This window comes from Propithecus coquereli, unplaced genomic scaffold (genome assembly GCF_000956105.1).
Source record: "Propithecus coquereli isolate 6110/MARCELLA unplaced genomic scaffold, Pcoq_1.0 Scaffold66, whole genome shotgun sequence".
Lineage (NCBI taxonomy): Eukaryota > Metazoa > Chordata > Mammalia > Primates > Indriidae > Propithecus > Propithecus coquereli.
In genome coordinates this window covers 3,950,396-3,970,418 of record NW_012152618.1, presented here as the reverse complement: position 1 = coordinate 3,970,418, position 20,023 = coordinate 3,950,396, and the positions used below count along the sequence as shown (strand labels likewise).

The following is a 20,023-nucleotide window of genomic DNA, read 5'->3' as shown; positions in this document are numbered from 1 at the left end:
AAAAAAAAAAAAAACAAAAGAACCAAAAAAACAAAAAAAGATAATTACTGATTTAAAGTACTAAAATGTCTACTAAAAGGTGATGGAAATGTTAACTAACTTGACTGTGGTAATCATTTCACAATGTACATGTATATCAAATCATCATGTTGTACTTTAAATTCATACAATTTTTTTAGTGAATTATATCTCAATAAAGCTGGAAAAGATTTTTAAGCAATTAAAAATAAAAAACTAAGATGTCCCCACAAAATTACTATAAACTTACACATAGAATATGTGTATATTTGTATGATATGCATAATTTTAGGACATATTACATTCTTAGAAATCATGGAAAAAAGTACATCTATTTTAAATAAAATTATCAGGCCTCGATTTTAAAAATTACAGTTTTTGCCTATCAAAATTAGGTTCTCATATATTACATAATACTTTACATTCTGTCAAACTGGATAAATAACTTTTAGTACATTGTTAAAATTTGTAACTAAAATATACAAAAATAAAAGTGCCACACTTGTGAGACAACTACACCTAATTACCATCTATACTTACCACATAGAATTGCTGTCAGTCTTGCAACTTATATAAAGTCAAATATCCTTATGTCTCAAAATCAAATAATTTTCCCTTGTTTTGCCAGGTTTTCTCAGCCCCCCAAAATATAAACAACACTCACCTACACTATTTCAAAACTCTATCAAATTCTGACATCACCAAAGACATTTTACTAAGTGTTTACAATCATCTCTGAGGTCATTAAATAGGAAGAATTATTACCATTTAATAAATAATACTGGGATAATGACTATCAATTTAGAAAAAATAATGTTCAATCATTATTTCAGAGTGTTTGAAAAAATGTACCATAGGCAAAATAAAAACCTATTTTTAAAACACAGATAAAAGTATAAAGGAATTGTAGAAGACATAAGAAAATGGATTTATAACAACAATGGAAGGAAGACCTTCTTAAGCAAGATTCAAAACTAAAACTACAAAGGAAAAGGTCACCACACAAAAATTGACCATATGAAAATTAAAGAGATAAAAATAAAGGAAAAGGAGAAAAAATATTTATAATTAAAGTAGCAAAAGGTAATATTCAGAATATATAAAGAACTCATATTCTCAAAATAATAAGAAAAAGATTTATCATCCTAAAAGGAAAAGGAGAATGGGAAGAATCAGCAATTCACAACAGAGAACATACAAATGAAATGATGTTCCTTTCAATAAACATATATGAAAAGATGTTCAATATCACTAAGTAATCCTGGAAGAGGCTTTTTTTTTTTTTTGGAGACAGAGTCTCACTCTATCATCCCAGGCTAGAGTGCAGAGGCATCATCACATAGCTCACTGCAACCTTCAACTCCTGGGCTCAACTGATCCTCCTGTCTCAGCCTCCCAAGTAGCTGGGATTACAGGCATATGCCACTACACCCAGCTAATTTTTCTACTTTTTGTAGAGACAGAGAGGGTCTCACTATGTTGCTCAGGCAAGTGTTGAACTTCTGGCCTCAAGTGATCCTCCCACCTCGGCCTCCAAAAGTGCTAGGAATACAAACATGAGCCACCACACCCAGCCAGGAGGGGCATATTAAGACAAAACTGAGATATTACTTTGAGTCCAAACTGGCAAAAGTTTTTAAAAGCTAATAACATCAAATCTGACAAGGATTAAGAAAACAAATACACTCATACACTATTCGTGGGAATGTAAATTAATAGTCTTTTAGAAAGGCAGTTCTCATTAAGCACTAAAGTTTTAAAAGTACATTTCCCTTTAACCTATGTCTATTTCTTAGTGTATACACAAGAGAAATATGAGGATAATGTGCACATACAAAAGACATTCAATCCAGCATTTACTGCAATAACAAGAAAACTAGAAACATCATCAATAAGAAAATAAATTATGAGCCGGGCGTGGTGGCTCACGCCTGTAATCCTAGCACTCTGAGAGGTCGAGGCGGGCAGATTGTTTGAGCTCAGGAGTTCGAGACCAGCCTGAGCAAGAGCAAGACCCCGTCTCTACTAAAAATAGAGAGAAATTAATCGGACAACTAAAAATATATAGAAAAAATTAGCCGGGCATGGTGGCGCCCAGGTTGGGAGGCTGAGGCAGAAGGATCTCTTGAGCCCAGGAGTTTGAGGTTGCTGTGAGCTAGGCTGATGCCACGGCACTCTAGCCAGGGCAACACAGTGAGACTCTTGTCTCAAAAAAAAAAAGGAAATAAACTATGGTTTATCAAGTATTATGAAACATACTATGGTTAAAAGGAATTTGTTATACAACAATGTGAATATCTTTAACAATAACTTAACTGTACACTTAAAAATAGTTAAAAAAGAAATTAAGATATACTCAGAAGTAAAAACAGTTAGAAATCCAAATGTACAATACATTAAATAATTTCAAATTATATTATATATGCATATATACATTTTTGAAATAAATTTTTTAAAGATCTGGAAAGATAAAAACCATTAACTAATCACATCTATGGCATCCAGGGATAAAGTGAGTCAAAGAAATTTCACTTTATTTGTATTATTTAAGATAAGCTTTATTTGTGTAATTGAAAATACATTTTTAAAAGAAAATTTATTCTCTTACCTACAGTGTACCAACTCGCATCTGTTAATTTATTGATAACAGCTTCCTGATATGCACCATCAAGATTCTTCACTTCCACAATAGCTCCTACCTAAAATAGTTTTTAAATGTTAGAAAAAGTTTTAAAAAATAAATGAACAAACCAAAACCTGGGTTTTCTTCTTTAACTGAGTACATGGGGGTGAAGAATAAAATGACTACTGACTTGACTTAAAGTTCCAGCAGTTTTACCCATGAATGTTTTTGTACCATCGGTGAAAATGTTAACATAATGAAAAAGGCAAATATTAATAATACCCAATAATATTATGAAAAGTTTTATCCTTTAAACCACCCTAAAAGGGTTTTGGGACCTCCCAGGGGTCGTCAGACCATACTTGGGAGAACCAATGTCTGTCAAATTGACTGTCCTTGCCCCATATTTTCACTCCTCTTTCAAGGAGTCTGAGGAAAAACAGGGGCAATTAAAAAATTGCTCTGAGGTTGCCTTAAGGGTTAGAATGTACCACTAATGACAGCCATTTCAAATATTTTCCATTTGATCAAGAAAATGCTAACAATTACATTAATATGGTCTTTATAGTGATAAAAAACAAACTTGTTCAGAAGATACTATTAGCCCCACAGAATACCCAAAAGAGGGCAGGGAACTCAGGGGAATTAACAAAACTTTCCTTAAATGACATGAGCCAATAAATACATGCTATAATTTTTTAATTTAATAGTCAAATGGTATAAGTATTATTTTCATGTAAACTCATTATTGAAAAAGTATTGAGACCAAATGACAATCACTTCTCGTAGATTTACTGCCTCTAAGAGAAACATTTATCCAAATGCTGACACCTTCTATCAGCTAATGAAAAGCTACAAAGTAAATCAAGGAACAGTTCAAAATCTGGAGACAAAAAAAAAAAAATCTACTAAGAAAGGTATTTCAACAATCTTGAAACCAAAATTCGACAGACTTGCCTATTTCAAAATCAAAATGGTCCCCAGCCTGAATTACATACAAAGAAAATTTTAATAAAATAAGAAATACCAAAAAAGTAAACTATACCAACGATGCCACAATCAAAGAGGCTGGAGCAGTACAAGGAGAAAAAGATGGCTTAAGGCTACATAAGGAAGTTGTTGCCTTTTCTATCCCTGCAATACTGAATGAACATTTTTTGTAGTTGGTACCTATGGACCTATGCTGGGTGAACAGGGCAAGCAGGCAGTGAAAAGACATGTTGCTGCACTTAGGAGGCAAAAACACAAATAAGGCATGGGTACGTATGTGTACTGAGTATACAGAGGGCACAGTGTTTCAATTACAGGCTGTAAGCCTGTCAGAATTTTGATTCTACTATTATTGGCTGTGAAACCTTGGCTAAATTACTTTGCTTTCCTTCAGTTTCCTCTTCTATAAAAAGCTGATACGACGACTAAATAATATGTGCAAAAGTCTTAGCATGGTGCAAGCGCTAAATAAATTGTGACTAACATCATATTGTAACTATACATGTTTTTGTCCCTTTGTCCCTGCAAGGGATAAACATGTATATATAACAGGAAAGATGTACAAAACAGAAATGGTGGAAAATAATTTTTTCGAGGCAAGATTTAAATAAAAACCTTAAGAGTTATAGTCCTCTGGAGTACCTACTATATAGGCAAGGTACTAATGCCCTAGGAATCCAATTAAAAGTTTTAAATTCAGTAACAAACAAAAACTGGCAAATACCAAATATATCTAACTCTTCAAAAAGTATAGCTTCATCGGTAAAGGATTTTTCTTACATCTACAAATGTTCCTTCAATTCTCTTAGCATTTCTTAAAATTCTCCTAGCCAGACCAATGTCCATTTTCAGACTTTAAAAGGGCCAAAATGTACACAGTGGCAACCCACATATTCCCTTTAGCTTCTTACTAAGAGACAGTAATGCAGCATTTACTTCACTGGCCAATGAGGAAAAATTAATGCACAGAAATAAATCTCTCTAGCTGTCGGTATGAACATGCTGATAATTTACAACTGTCTGATGACCCTTAAAAGATTTCATTTCCCTATACTTGCTCCAAAGAAGAGCTCTAAGTTTTGATTTTCTAACTTTCTCACTTTTTAGATCACCATGGAACTTGCATCACTAATTCCAAGTTCATCACCTACTAATTCTGGAAAAATTCAACATTTCAATAATGAACTCACGATAGAACTAAAACAGTTGAGTAAGTAAAAGCAGTCAATGCTTCCTTGATCTCATTTCATTTCTGAATACATTGTTATGTTTCACTATAATATCAGGCATTACTTAATATAAATCTATTTTTGCTATTAGTCTTTTTAGAGAAAACTACATGTTTACTTTATCAACTCAATAACTAAATAGCCAATGAATTAAAAGGAAATGACAAAGTATTACCATTGTTTTCCAAACAAATGTTAGAATTAACAATGAACAAATGAGTTACCTTTAGTGGGCCTTTTATATGGTCATCCTGAACTTCGACTGTTGAAGAATCATGTCTAAATGTCACCTAGAGATTATAAATTTAATTAGCCACCAAAAAAAAAAAAAAAAAATCAAGCAATACAAGTTCATCAATACAATAATTATTTGTTTTTATTACAAGTAATATAAACTAAAAGCTGCCTAGTTTATACAAGATCCCAATCCCTGAGCTCGGCACTCTGGCTCTAGCCTGTAATCCCAGCTACTCTGGAGGCTGAGGCAGGAGGATTACTTGAGCCCAGGAGTTTCAGCAAGGCTACAGTGAGCTACGATCGCACCACTGTGCTCCAGCCTGGGCGACAAAGCAAGACCATGTCCCTTAAAAAAAAAACAAAAAAACAAAAAACTCAATCCCTAAGTAGATTCACTGAAAAATTTTAAAATTATTTAATCAGATAACTGCCCAGACTGTATCTCAGTTTTTAAAAATTAAAGTAACCAATGACATCACATCTAAATTACTCGATATTCCACATATCAAACTTTACTTAACACTAACAGTTATTAGTTTAGTTGTACAACTCCTTTTCCTAAAAAAAAAAAAAAAGGAAGATGTGGAGATCTTAGACTATTAGGTATTACATCATTTTGTGAAGGCCTACCTTAATAACAAACAGGAGTGACAAACATTTACTGGAGAACTAAGCATCAGCCTCAAGAATCAAACATTTAATCTTTACAACAACTCTATTAGGTAGGTGTGATTATTCCCATTTTGTTGATAAGAAAACTGAGCATCAGAAAGTACCAGTAAATGGTCCAAGAAGATCACAGAACTACTATATGGTAAAGGTGACATTCAAATGTAGGTAGTCTAGCTCCAGAACCTTACTGTATTCTCTGTATCAGTACAGAAATCAAAGAACAGGAAACCAGACATGAAGAGTAAGTTAAAATAAAGGGTTCAAATTTACATTTTAATTAACTGGTAAAAAATCAGATACCCTCCACTATTTAGTACAGAAAAGGTTGTACTCTCTACGTAGGCAAAAGAGTTCTTACAGAGATTGAACCATTAGCATGGTCTTATCAGATGAATATGATAATCATTTTAGGTAATAGGTTTACTCACAAACCAACTATGAAGGGAGATGCCTTGTACCCACAGCATCCCAGGCATTTGTGTCACACAAAAGCATTACCACACTTTATTTAAATCATGTGTTTTAAGTATGTGTTCTTCACTTAAACCATAAATCACTTACAGATGGGGACAAAGTCTTAAAACTACAGTTTCAGTATCTTTATACAGTGCTTAGCATATAGTAAAAGCTCAATAAACGAAAATTGGTAAAGAAATGTGTCAACAAACGTTGAAAATATATTAACTTTGAATCATAAACAAATTAAACTGGTTGAGAAATAAACCCCCACAGCTGTTGAGAAAATAATTAACTTTGAATTAGAAACAAATTTATAGAGCAGCCCAAAAAATTAACTTTCAGATACCCATTATTTACAAGGCACAAGGCACTCTGTGCTATCAGTAGAGGCATCGGAGCCAGGTACTAACAGTCTTGTTCCTTTCATTTATGGCAAGAAATGGCAGGCCTGCTATAATGTCATTTTCCTGGTTCATTCATCACACAGGGGCAACCAGCTAAAGGTGAAAGCAGGGGCTAAAATCTAGCCTTTTTTTTTTCCTTTGCAGGCCAAAGCATGAGTCCTGGAGTGACACTGCTTCTGCCCAAAGACAATACCTTTTCTAGCTGGCATAAACATGCTATCTACATGCCAAGCTCAGCTAAGGAGGCTGTCCTCCAGGAGGCAGGACTTTTGTCTACTTCACACGAAGGTGTTTCAAGCACTAGCAGTACCCCTGAAAAAGTCAGAAAATTCTTCACCTCTAGAATAGTAGTGGCAAAAAACTGAGTGCTCAGGGAACACCAGTGTGTAAAGCTAGGACAGGAAATGCCACTAGAAGAGCACCAAGTACCCAGCACCATGCATATGGAAACTGAAGGTAGAGTGGGGCCAAGATTAGCATCCTACAGATTTACAGTTAATTCAAAGGCCTTATCACAATGGTTCTTATCCAGGAATACAAATTCAAATCACCCAGGAAGCTTTTTTCAACACCTCCATGCATAAGATGGAAGAATCCAGGCATACAGTCATGGAAAAAGCTCTAGAAGAGACCTTTCACAGAAGTATACAACACCTCTACACAGTCTGTTTAATTGGTGATATTAAAACCAGTGGTTTATAGGGTATCTGCTAATCTAGATTATTAATCCCTTAAGAACACAGATCAGGTCAACCTCATCCTCATGTCCTCGTCCTCCTTCCTACCTAATAGAGGTCCTTGCAAAGCGTTTGGCACTCAATAAACTATTGACAAATAAATAAATATCTACATTCAGATACTTCACTTGCCCAGTGTTTTTTGACACTGATGATTTATTAAAATAGAAGCAGTTGTATTTTTTCTGCATTAAGACAAAACTCAAGTACTTTCGAAAGATTTTTCAAGAAACATAAAGGATAAGGAATCAACAACTAGATGTACCTTATTTCATTGTTATCCTTAGATAACACTATTAATTATAAGTCACATCCCAATTTCATGGTTAAAGTCGTGAGGGAGATGTCTTAAAATTGATAAACTATGATAGTTCCAATTCCGCCACTAATTTGCTATAAGGGCCTCGGAGAAATCACTAACTCTCTCTGAGCCTCATTTTTCTTTTAATAAAATTTATCAATTAAACTGGATGATTTCTAAGGTCCTTTCCAGCTCCGAAACATAACAATGCAAATACCAAGTCTATAATGAAATGGCATTCAAAATACCAACTGTGATAATCTAATTTCATTCCAATTGGAATACTTTAAAATCACAAAAAATGCTTTGTTTTAGGGTATTTTTACAACCATTACTCCTAGAAACTCATTTTGCAGAAAAATAATTATTAGATACACTCACCAAATAAAAGTTTAAATAGCAACTACTGAAGATAATTGATAAAATCTACAAATACTATACCTTGACTTTGACAAGTCTTTTTGCTGTTTTGATCTTGGCTTCACAAAAGGCTCCTCTGTATTTAGCACTCACATCAGTGCCCACTGTCAAGTAAGGAGGCTCATCAAGGGCCTAAAAATGTAAAGAAATATAGTTAGATTTAAACTGTCTAATTCTTTCCTACAACCAGACTTCAGAATAGTGTGTCTAATCCTGTTAACCTATAAAATTGCCTGTGGAATGTATTTGTTAATAAGACCAATTTATAAACTACTATAAATTAAAAATAAGTAAAATATTTATCATAAAGCCTATTTAAATGCACTAAATATACATCATGCAAAATATAAAGACATCTTTTTTCTATTAAACACATATGGTCTATGATATGAATTAGCTCACTCACAAATATAGCTTTCCATTCACCCATTCATTTATTCAAATATTTATTTACTATATGGCCACTTATAGAGAAGGGTCCATTTGCTAGAGGCAGATCTTCAATGCTGAAAGTCTGAAAAAAATCTCTTATATCTTGGCAGCCACCAAAATTCAGAATAGTTCTATTACTTCTCTATCTAGATTATTCTAAGGTAGAATAGTATAAAAGGGGGAGCAGAATACATGTATTCAAATGACTGGCAAAAACTCTATGAAGAAATCCAATCTGGACCAGGCACAGTGGCTCATGCCTGTAAATCCTAGCACTTTGGGAAGCCAAGGACAGAGGATCCCTTGAGGCCAGGAGTTCTAGGTCAGCCTGGGCAATATAGTAAGACCCTGTCTGTACAAAAAATTTTAAAAATTAACTTGTAGTCCCAGCTACTAGGGAGAGTGAGGTGAGAAGATCACTGGAGCCCAGGAGATCGAGATTGCAGTGACCTATGGTTGGGCCACTGCACTCCAGCCTGAGTGACACAGCGAGACCCTGTCTCAAAAATAAAAGGTGTTCTAATGCTAAAACAAAAATGTCCATAATTAATAATATATCAAAGACCTCCATAACGGCCATTTGCATCACATTCTATGTATTTCATTAAAAGTATTTTTTTAAAAAAAACTCAAAACATTATCAAGTATATAATTTTAAAAATCTATTTAGGAAAATAGACACATACCAGTTCACTCATGCTATAACAGGAGTGTATCCTTACAGAAAAATAATCATTTCTGCATTACTACTTTTAAAATTTTTTTATATTAACTACAGCTGATAATTTTACATTGCATTTGCACATAAAATTAATAGTTAAAAGTTAACATACCTGTCTCAGCCCTCTTAAAACATCATTCTCCTTGGACAAAATTATGGTTAGAGTCCAGACAGACTCGTGGCTTTATTTTAGCAAGAATGTCAAAGGAGATTCATAGCACTTCACTCAAAAATTTTAAGGATGGGCAATACATGAGTGGATTAATAAAATGTGGTATATGTATACTATGGAGTACTAGTTAGCTATAAGAAACAATGGTGATATAGCACCTCTTGTATTTTCCTGGACAGAGCTGGAACCCATTCTACTAAGTGAAGTATCCCAAGAATGGAAAAATAAGCACCACATGTACTCACCAGCAAATTGGTTTCACTGATCAAAACCTAAGTGCACATATAGGAATAACATTTATTGCGCGTCGGGCAGATGGGAGCGGGGAGTAGGGGATGGGTATATACATACATAATGAGTGCGATGCACACCATCTGGGGGATGGACACGCTTGAAGCTCTGACAGGGGGGCGGGGGGAAGGGCAATATAACTTAAACATTTGTACCCCCATAATATGCAGAAGTAAAAAAAATAAAAAATTTTTTAAAATTAAAAAAATTTGAAAAATAAAAATAAAATTTAAAAAAAAATTTTAAGGATGGGGATATAATATACAGCATGGGTGATGATGGATGTGTTAATTTGATTGTGGTAATAATTATACAATGTATATGTATATCAAGTCATCATGTTGTACATCCTGAATATATTTAACCTTTACCTGTCAAATAAGTATTTTAAAATTTTTTTAAAAGGAGAAAAATTTTAAGGGAATTTCAATTCACTTTGGTGGTTCAAGTGGTATTGTGTGTCAGTGATAGAAAAGTCCAAATGGTGGGGCAGTCTTCACGACCATAGGCTTATAACTCTGCATAACTTGCAACTTCTTCCAATAACACATCCTGCCTTATTAGCTGGTAAAAAAAAATTTGAGATGGGGGTCTTATTATGTCACGCAGACTGGAGTACGGTGGCAGTTCACAAGTGCAATCGTAGCACACCGCGGCTTCAAATTCCCATACTCAAGTGATCCTCCCACCTCAACCTCCCAAGTAGCTGGGACTACAGCCATGCACCACACTCAGCTGATTTTTTATTTTTTTTAAGAGACAGGATCTCGCTGTGTTGCCCAGGCTGGTCTTGAACCCTGGTCTCAAGCAATCCTCCTGCCTTGGCCTCCCAAAGTGCTGGTATTATAAGGATGAGCCACTGTTCCTGGTCAACTGGTAAAATTTTATTTTCAGAGACAAATAGTACAGTAAAAATAAATGAAAACGAACGAGGAGCTTTGCACAGTGGCAGTATCATAGCCAATGAGGAACTCTGGCTCAGCTGAACTTCTCCCAATACCCCGCATGCCATAATGACTTGAATTATAATCGGCATTGGCAATTTTGACAATCTCTATGGAGATTGGACAAAAAAATTAAATTAAATTAAAAAAATTTAAAAACTAAAGAAAAAAGAATGAGGAACCCAAAATTATCAAATGTAGAAGAAAACAAGAAATCAACTAAAAGTTGCACATTTGTACCTTCTCAGGAACATACAAATATTCTATGTTTTAAATGATAAACTTTTTAATTTTTAATGAAAATTTTTGAACAAAAAAGGGAATGCAATAGTGACATATTTAGATAATGATACATAAACCCATTTATGTATTCTTTTTATTAATATTCATATCAAACACTAGCAACATTTCAACTACAGTAAACTATAGATATGCTTATTGGGCAGATTTATTAAAGTTGAATCCGACAGAGGGATTTTTCCCCCAAAGACCATTGCTCATTCTCACCAACACAAAAATCCGTGTTTACAGGAGAAGGGTATTAATTACCTTTAATATCATGGGGGGAAAATTATTATTTTGAGAATAATATTTTCCTTCATTCAAGCTAGAACACATAGAAAGAATTTTAAAGTATATAAAGGAAACGCCTCTTAGAAAAAGACTTGAAATGGGAAGCCAAAGTCTAATAAAAGCTGCTGAAACTGAAATACATTGCTGGAGCAGTGTTAACTTATTAGAAAAAAAATAGGAAAAATAGTAGTCTATGTTCTGATCTTGTTACTGCCTCTATTTTTTTTTTTTTTTGCATCATCTTAGATAATTACTTTTCTGTTCCTAAATTCTCATATAGCATAATAATTTGAATCTTATATACATTTGTTTAACAAGTCTGTATCAAAGCATTGGCATTACAAAGATGGTCAGAATGCAATGCTTTAAGAATATATAGGCCGGGCACAGTGGCTCATGCCTGTAATCCTAGCACTCTGGGAGGCCGAGGCAGGTGGATCGCTCAAGGTCAGGAGTTCGAGACCAGCCTGAGCAAGAGGAAGACCCCGTCTCTACTAAAAATAGAAACAAATTATTTGGACAACTAAAAATATATATAAAAAATTAGCCGGGCATGGTGGTGCATGCCTGTAGTCCCAGCTACTCCGGAGGCTGAGGCAGGAGGATCGCTTGAGCCCAGGAGTTCGAGGTTGCTGTGAGCTAGGATGACGCCACGGCACTCTACTCTGGGCAACAGAGTGAGACTCTGTCTCAAAAAAAAAAAAAAAAAAAAGAATATATAATCATCTAGAAGTGAAACTATGGAACTATTTTTAAATGCTAACCAAAATATGAATGAGACTTTCCACAGAAACCCAAATCAAATCCATAACCAACAATGGTCAGACTTGTATATGTAACTTTAGCAGGGCATAAGGTATCACTCTATCATTAATTTAACAGGAGGTAATGTAGCAGATTGATTAATAACACAGGCTTTCAAAGCAAAAAAGACAAGGTCCTAAGCCAAGCTCTATGCCATATAGTAACTAGATGAGTTTTTGTAGGCTACTCAAGTTCTCTAAGCTTCAGTTACCACATCAGGAAAATACGGTCAATATTAGAAAGCACTCATTTACGCTTGAAATAGCTAGCAATAATTGCTATTAATATTATGAAACACTCGATGTGCATAAACAAGTCATTACATCGATACAAATTCAGATTTGGCCCTGGTCCATTTTTTTCTTTTTAATAATCTAGAGCTGTGATCCCCAATCCCCGGGCTGAGTACCAGTACCAGTCCGTGGCCTGTCAGGAACCAGGCTGCACAGCAGGAGGAGAGTGGTGAGCTAGTGAAGCCTCATCTGTTTTTACAGCTCCCCACCGCCTGAGCTCTGCCTCTCCCCCAACACCAACCATGGAAACACTGCCTTCCATGAAATGTCGTCTGAGCTCTGCCTCCCCCCGCCACACACCGCCCCCATGGAAAAATTGTCTTCCATGAAACCAGGGCCTGGTGCCAAAACAGCAGTTGGGGACCACTGTTCTAGAGGCAAATTCTCATTTTAAATGATTGGTCACCATAAATCAGTGCAAATTCAAAGTTAAATCACTTTCTTCACTTTGTCAATTAGTGTCAATACTCCGAATGCAACATTTTCAGTAATAAATCTAATTAAAAAAATACCACAGGACAGTTGGTAATATATACGATAAATCTTTAAAATGTTATATTTTTGCATTCCTAAGAATGAGGAAACAATCAAGGATACATTATATTATACATATGGAAAAAACTGTATTAGTAGTAATAAAGATAGGCTAAGAAGAATTAACTTAGTAGAACTTCCCTAGTGAAATGGAGGTGTATGTAAATGAAAATATTTTACTCAAAGTCTTTCTGTTTCTAAAAAAGATTCCTTTTTGTTTGTTTTTTACAATTAGTGTGTATTCTTTGCTTTTTAAAATGCATACTAAGGAACATCTCAAACATATACAAAAGAAGATAGAACAGTATAATGAATTCCTCATATACCCATAATCTGGCTTCCACAATTATGAACTCATAGACAATGTGTCTTATCTATACTGCTACCCATTTCCCTTAAACACGCATTATTTTGAAGGGAATTCCAGATCTGTCGTGAATAGGAGTATGGGTTATTTGGAATTTTTTTATTAATACTTTTCTACATTATCCAATTTATTTACAATTACCATATTAATGAAAGTCAGTATAATACTAAGAATATACTGAATTAAATGCCTAGGTTCAAATTTACCACTTAGTAGCTAGGTGGCCTTGGGTACTTAAGGATACAGTAACAGTTATAGTCCTCTGTGCTTCAGGATACAGTAACAGTTACTCACAGGGATGAGGAATAAGACACTACACACATAATACTTAGGAACGGGGGCCCAGGAGAGTGCCAAATAAAGGCCATTATTATTATTACATAATAATCTGGGAGGGGGGATTATAAATTTAAATAAGGACAGTACAAATTTAAGTCCAGTATAAAAGGGTTAAGTCATAAAGAATTCATTCCCACAGAAACAGCAAATGCTAGTATAATTGTGTATAAGGTAGGAGATGAGGGGTTTCTTTAAAATACAAAGTAATCATGTTGAATTCTAGCAGCAAGAGAGGATAAGTCCTTGTGGGGATACTCCATAATTAAGTATATCATGACCTCCTAGTGTGGCAGAGAGACAAGATTATATACAGATTCTGAGGCTAATGTACTTTGGTCCAATGTAGAAATATACAAAGAATTATGTCAGCAGGTTAATTAACATTCCTTTGATCAACACCAACCCTAACAGACATACGGGTGTATCTATATATCCAGAAAACCTCTTACCTTCTCTTTTTGTTCTGCTTCTCTGGTTTTGGTCAATAATGTGGACCATCTCAGAAGCTAAAATAAGATGTTTTTATGTAGCACCTCCATGCCAAAAAGGAAATTAAACTACTAAATTACCATCCCTTTGTTTAGCAAACAGAACAGTTTTCTAGTTGTCAAGGCAACAGCTACCTCACAGTTATCCAGCATTGCTTAAACAATTATTTTTCTAGCCAATCTACCAAATGTCCTAACAGGCACCTAAAAATCATTGAATTCCATGGGAACACTAAAAAGCATAAGTAATTTTTAAATTAGCTATTGGTAGTTAATAAGTCTTCAAGATGCCAAAATGCCAGGGAAACATATAAGTGCACAAATGAATCAACAGTAATCTCTAATGTGCCTCTGGGCTGTAGTACATAAAATACATAAAATAGTTAATTTTTCAAATGGCTGGCTAATGTTGACATTGCCTAGAAAAAAGTCATTTATTCAAGATCTATTTTTTTTAAAGCAAAACATATTTTATGAAATTTTATTGAGGTATTACAGTTTCTTTAAAAGAATAAGGCATTCAAACTAGTTACAGTGCCAAAGCAGCCAGGAGAATCAGAAAACAAAAATATAAAATTTGGTGCTAAAAAGTATTAAGTAATAAATGTACTTAAACACATACAGTGTGACAATAAATCTACTAAAAGAATCTAGTTTGCATATAACAATCCAAAAGAGGTATTAAAACAGTAATGGGGATAATTTCAACAAATGAATGAATAAAAAATACTCACATTTACATACAAAAGGGTATAGCATTTAAAAACTAGCTTAAAATGCAGAATTTTGGGGACTATACAAAAAAATGAATACATTGAGAAAATAAAACCATGCTATCTAACTTTGAAATCTTCACAGGGGCCATTTCCTCTCTCCCTTTTCATGTGGTACTACGGACAGGGGTTTGTGAAGGGTAAGGGTTAGGGAGGCACGAGGAGGTAGAAGACAGATGCTGAATATACAAGGCAGTGGACGTCTGGGGGAGCCACATGGAGGCACAGTCAGATCCTGTGACTGAGGACCTCGGTAGGACGTGAATAGGGACAGAGGACATGAGCAGCAGGCTTGAAGATTTGTCACACCACCCAAATAAGTAAACTGATTGACCAAATAAGTAAATATATTGAAGATAGTGAAAGCTATGCTTCTCACTGCCAAAGTAAAAAAGGAAGGAACAGGGCAGGCTGTAAAGAAGTTTAAGCATTTGACTGGAATTCAAAATACGGCTTGAATTCATAGTTGTGTAATATACATATACACAGAAAAAATAAAGAAGTACTTATAGATGTATGTGTGTGTGTCCCTGTATTTCCTAGTTCTGTCCACCAAGAAGGGCTAAGAGCAACTGACAGGCAGCCCTGTGTGAAAAACATAGCAATGGCCTAGATTTTAATTTCTAAATTACATCCTCCATTTAAGGGAACAAGGATCCTTGGAGAAATGGCTAATTTCAAGGTTGAGGGCCTAGAAAAGTACAAGAAGAATCTGAGGCATCTTGTGTCATAAACTAAGGAAATACTCAATGAATGATGGAGATATTTCAAAGGGACACGGGCAGCACCTTAAAGGGGTTCGCCTTACTGGCTAAATGGGGGAAACTTTGAGCATTAAAATAAATATGGCCAGACACCGTATCTCATGCTTGTAATCCCAGCAATTTTGGAGGCTGAGGCAAGAAGAATGCTTGAGGCCAGGAGTTTGAGACCAGCATGAGCAACACAGTAAGACCCTGTCTCTACAAAAAAAATAGAAAAATTAGCCAGGCATGAGTCCCAGTTACTCGGGAGGCTGAGGCAGGAGGATCGCGTGAGACCAAGAGTTTGAGGTTACAGTGAGCTACAATGACACCACTGCCCAGACAATAGAGTGAGACCCTGTCTCAAATAAACAAACAAATAAATAGTTGTTCTATTATCTTCTTAGGAAAGTATACATATATCAAACTGATCAACTTAAGATCCATGTATTCCACTGTAAATTAATTATATCTCTGCTTTAAAAATTGATAATTAAAATGCATTCAATAAAACTGAAATCCATGATTCCATGCTGACATGAATGAATAAATAAATTTTTTAAGATGCAGAAAATGGAAAACTCTTCTTTATAGTAAAATGTTAATAATGGTAGTAGGACTGACGGAAATAGAGAATCATCATTTGGCAATCATCATAAAGGTGGCTGATTCATAGAGTTGCAATAAATGCTAAGCTGACCAGTGGTTTGATGAACGGAATATTAGAATAATCTTGGAACACTACTGAATTATCAGTGGTGTAATGATGTTATGCACCAAGAACAAAAAAAGCATCCCTTCTGTGGTACACCAACCCTGGTAATGAGAAAAATTAGACAAAGGGCCAGGCGCGGTGGCTCACGCCTGTAATCCTAGCACTCTGGGAGGCCGAGGCGGGCGGATCGTTTGAGCTCAGGAGTTCGAGACCAGCCTGAGCAAGAGCAAGACCTCGTCTCTACTAAAAATAGAAAGAAATTATCTGGACAACTAAAAACATATAAAAAAAATTAGCCGGGCATGGTGGCACATGCCTGTAGTCCCAGCTACTCAGGAGGCTGAGGCAGTAGGATCACTTGAGCCCAGGAATTTGAGGTTGCTGTGAGCTAGGCTAAAGCCATGGGCACTCTAGCCCAGTCAACAGAGCTAGATTCTGCCTCAAAAAAAAAAAAAAAAAGATTCGACAAAGGTTGAAGTTATTCTACAGAATATATAAGGTTTATGTTCCTCAAAACTCTAAAGAACATGAAATATAAGGAAAGCTGAGGAATAGTTTTCGATTGAAGTAATCTGAAGAAGTGACAATCACCTGTTCCTGGATAGAAGCATCGAACAGGAAGAAAAAAAGAGACACTATTAGGAGAGTTGGTGAAATAGGAAAAGGAAGGTCTGTGGATAGGATGGTAATGTTGTACCAGTGCTGATTTCCTGATGTGAAGGACTGAATACAGGGTAGGTAAAAGAGTGTCCTTTTTAGGAATTACACACTGGAGTACGCAGGAATGACAAAATGGTTATGTTTGCAGTTTGCTCTCAAAGAACTGAAAGATAATGATGATGGGTACATATGTACGTACATACATTGGGGGAGGGAGATTAGATATAGAGCAAATGAGGTAGAATGTCAACAACTGGCCAACCTGGTGAAGGGGATTACATGAATTCTTTGTAAATTGGAAATTATTTAAAAATAAATTATTGTAAAGTAGTATGTATTCATTTATGTTCTTTACCCATCTTCTGAGTTACTCATTTATTATTGGATTGTAAAAGTTATTGCATATTCCTAAAAAATCAACCCCTCCCCAAAACAAAAAATCTTCTCTGGATGCTAACTACATTTCTTTAAAACAATTTTTTTCTTTTTTTGTTTAAGGCAGAGTCTCACTCTGTTGCCTCGGCTAGAGTGCAGTGGCGTGATCACAGCTCACTGCAACATCAAACTCCCAGGCTCAAGCGATCCTCCTACCTCAGCCTCCCGAGTAGCTGGGACTCATGCCCACTAATTTTTCTATTTTTTTTTTTTTTGTAGAGACAGGGTCTTGCTGTGTTGCTCAGGCTGATATTGTACTCCTATGCTCAGGCAATCCTCCCACCTCAGCCTCTGAAAGTGCTGGGATTACAGGCGTGAACCACTGTGCCTGACCTTTAAAATTGTTCTCAAAGTTTAAGTTACTTTATAGAGGATGAAATCGCAAGTCATTTATAAGTAAATTTCAGATACACATCTATCAATCAGAGGGATATCTGCATACTCACAGATATTAACAGAGGAGTATCTATATATTCCTGGAAATTTAAATAACTCAAAAGAGACATTCTAGCTGGAATTTTCAGCATCAGCGAAGAGGTAAGAGAGAAACTGGGGAAGACATTAAGTGCCTGTTGTATTTAAGACATTGCTCTAAGTACCAAAAAAGCAAAGGAGCTTCCTCAAGTAACTCAAAGATAGCCAATTTACTTTGCCTTCAGAAGGCAAAGTTAATCTTGTTTGTTATCCTGCTAGTGAGGTCACAACCTACTCAAATGCAAATGGATCTGTTTTAGAGTAACATCACTCTCAAAACACATTTAAACTTCAATGATTTAGAAATTAGAGGAGACTAGTGGTGCAGCCAGCTCAAAAATCCAAACAAAGAGAAACCATAACTGGCACTGTTTTTGTGTGTATCTATCTGGACATGTTAGTAATATCTACTGACATAAATTAGAAGGCAGTAAGTACAAAATTTTGAAATGTAAGAACTGAAGATGCATTTGGGACATTTCTAAGAGTTTTTTGATTTAAAAAAAAATCTGAAAAACGTCCACCAAGTTTTTATCCCATTTTATATTCTTAAGAATATGACCCTGAAAGAAGCCACCAATAGGAAACAGCAATCTCTGATCTCTCAAAAAACTATCAATTACTTGTCTTGCGACCAAAAGGAACTGACCCACACAATATGTAATAAACACTCTAAGTCACAGAATTCATTCTAATTTCAGAGCTGTAATGTATTGAGCCCTTTGCTAACCAATGCTACAATACTCACTGATACAACACTATATATTGACTTTGCTTGTCCCAAATTTACAAACATTTTGTAAAAGTGACCATTTCACAATGTATTTTAATAGATTCTTATCTGTCTTCTAGACTGAGCTACTTAAGGTGGAAATAGCATCTTATTCATCTTTGTATGCCCTCGTCCTAGAATAGCACCTACATATTGGAAGAATTCTGGAAATACATGTTCAATCAAAAAGAGCAGACATTAGTTAAGCCCTGCTAAATGAGACTTAAGTTGAAAATTACTTATATTTCAAAAAGCACCCTATATTGGGAGATACTATCTTATACTGGGAGGTGGAAAGCATGAGCTCTGGAATCAAAATATCTGGGATCCAACTACAAGTGCATAACTTACTAGCTATATGACCCTTGGGACGAGTCATTTAACTTCTCTGAGAGTAGCTTCACATTTGTAAAGTAGGGTTGATTACAGTAATAAAATAAATATATAATGTATTTACTTATATATTTAAATATAAATTATTTATATATTAAATATATAATAAAGTTGTGACCTGTTACACTAAAAATCATATGTAAAATGCTTAATAGTGCCTGATATGTAATAAGCACTCGATAAATAAACGCTTGCTTTAATTTCCTATTATTATCATTCTTTTAAAAGCGGATTTTGTGCTTAATCAGATGATGTAGAGATTAATGACAGAAATAGCTCAAGAATAGTATGAGCAGCTAAGCTATTAGTCTTATGAATACATGACTAGGGAGAGGAATGATACAGGCATCAACAGCAAATATCCACAAGCAGCAATTTTGTTTGACTAGGCCAGGTGATTTTCCAGATATTTTGGAGAAATGTTTTCTGGAATCTTGAGTTCCTGGCAGTTATATTTATCCATGGGTCCTGGAATCAGAAAAGATGATATGAGCATGGCAAAAAAGATGATCAACATTGTTTATATAGCACTGTTCCTAAACTTAAAAAAAAACTCTCTCCACGATAGTGATGATAAATTATTTTTATATTACTGAAATTCATATAAAATTATCATATTTCATCATGCCCCGCTAATTTTTTTATTTATTTATTTTTTTTGTAGAGAGAGGGGTCTATGTTGCTCTGGCCAGTCTTGAACTCACAGACTCAAGTGATCCTCTCATAGTGTGCGTGAGAAAGAGTGTGTGTGTGTGTGTGTGTGTGTATTTGTGTTTCACTATAATACAAAGTCAAATTTTGAAGAATGAAATCACATACAATAATATATAGTCTTTGCCACCTATGCAGTCTTAATTTGTATTACAGTTTATCACTAAAACCGGAAAGAACTTTCTTATACATCACATCCAGAGAATTCTCTTTTTATAAGTTATTAGTCTATGACAAGATAAACAAGTGATATTAAAAATAATGTAAATGAGACTGTTTTTGTTTTTGTTTTTTTTTTT

At 34.9% G+C, this 20,023-nt stretch overlaps 1 protein-coding gene across 1 annotated transcript in view; it reads right to left on the bottom strand.

Moving 5' to 3' along the window:
- The window catches only part of ARID4B (AT rich interactive domain 4B (RBP1-like)), a 166,831-nt gene that overhangs the window by 82,495 nt on the left and 64,313 nt on the right, over window positions 1-20,023 (bottom strand). Inside the window, exons 3-5 of the mRNA XM_012660293.1 lie at window positions 8,112-8,222; window positions 5,085-5,150; window positions 2,627-2,717 (exon numbers count right to left, since the gene is read on the bottom strand). Of these exons, the coding sequence (XP_012515747.1) occupies window positions 2,627-2,717; window positions 5,085-5,150; window positions 8,112-8,222 (268 nt within the window). The remainder of the gene's footprint in view (window positions 1-2,626; window positions 2,718-5,084; window positions 5,151-8,111; window positions 8,223-20,023) is intronic.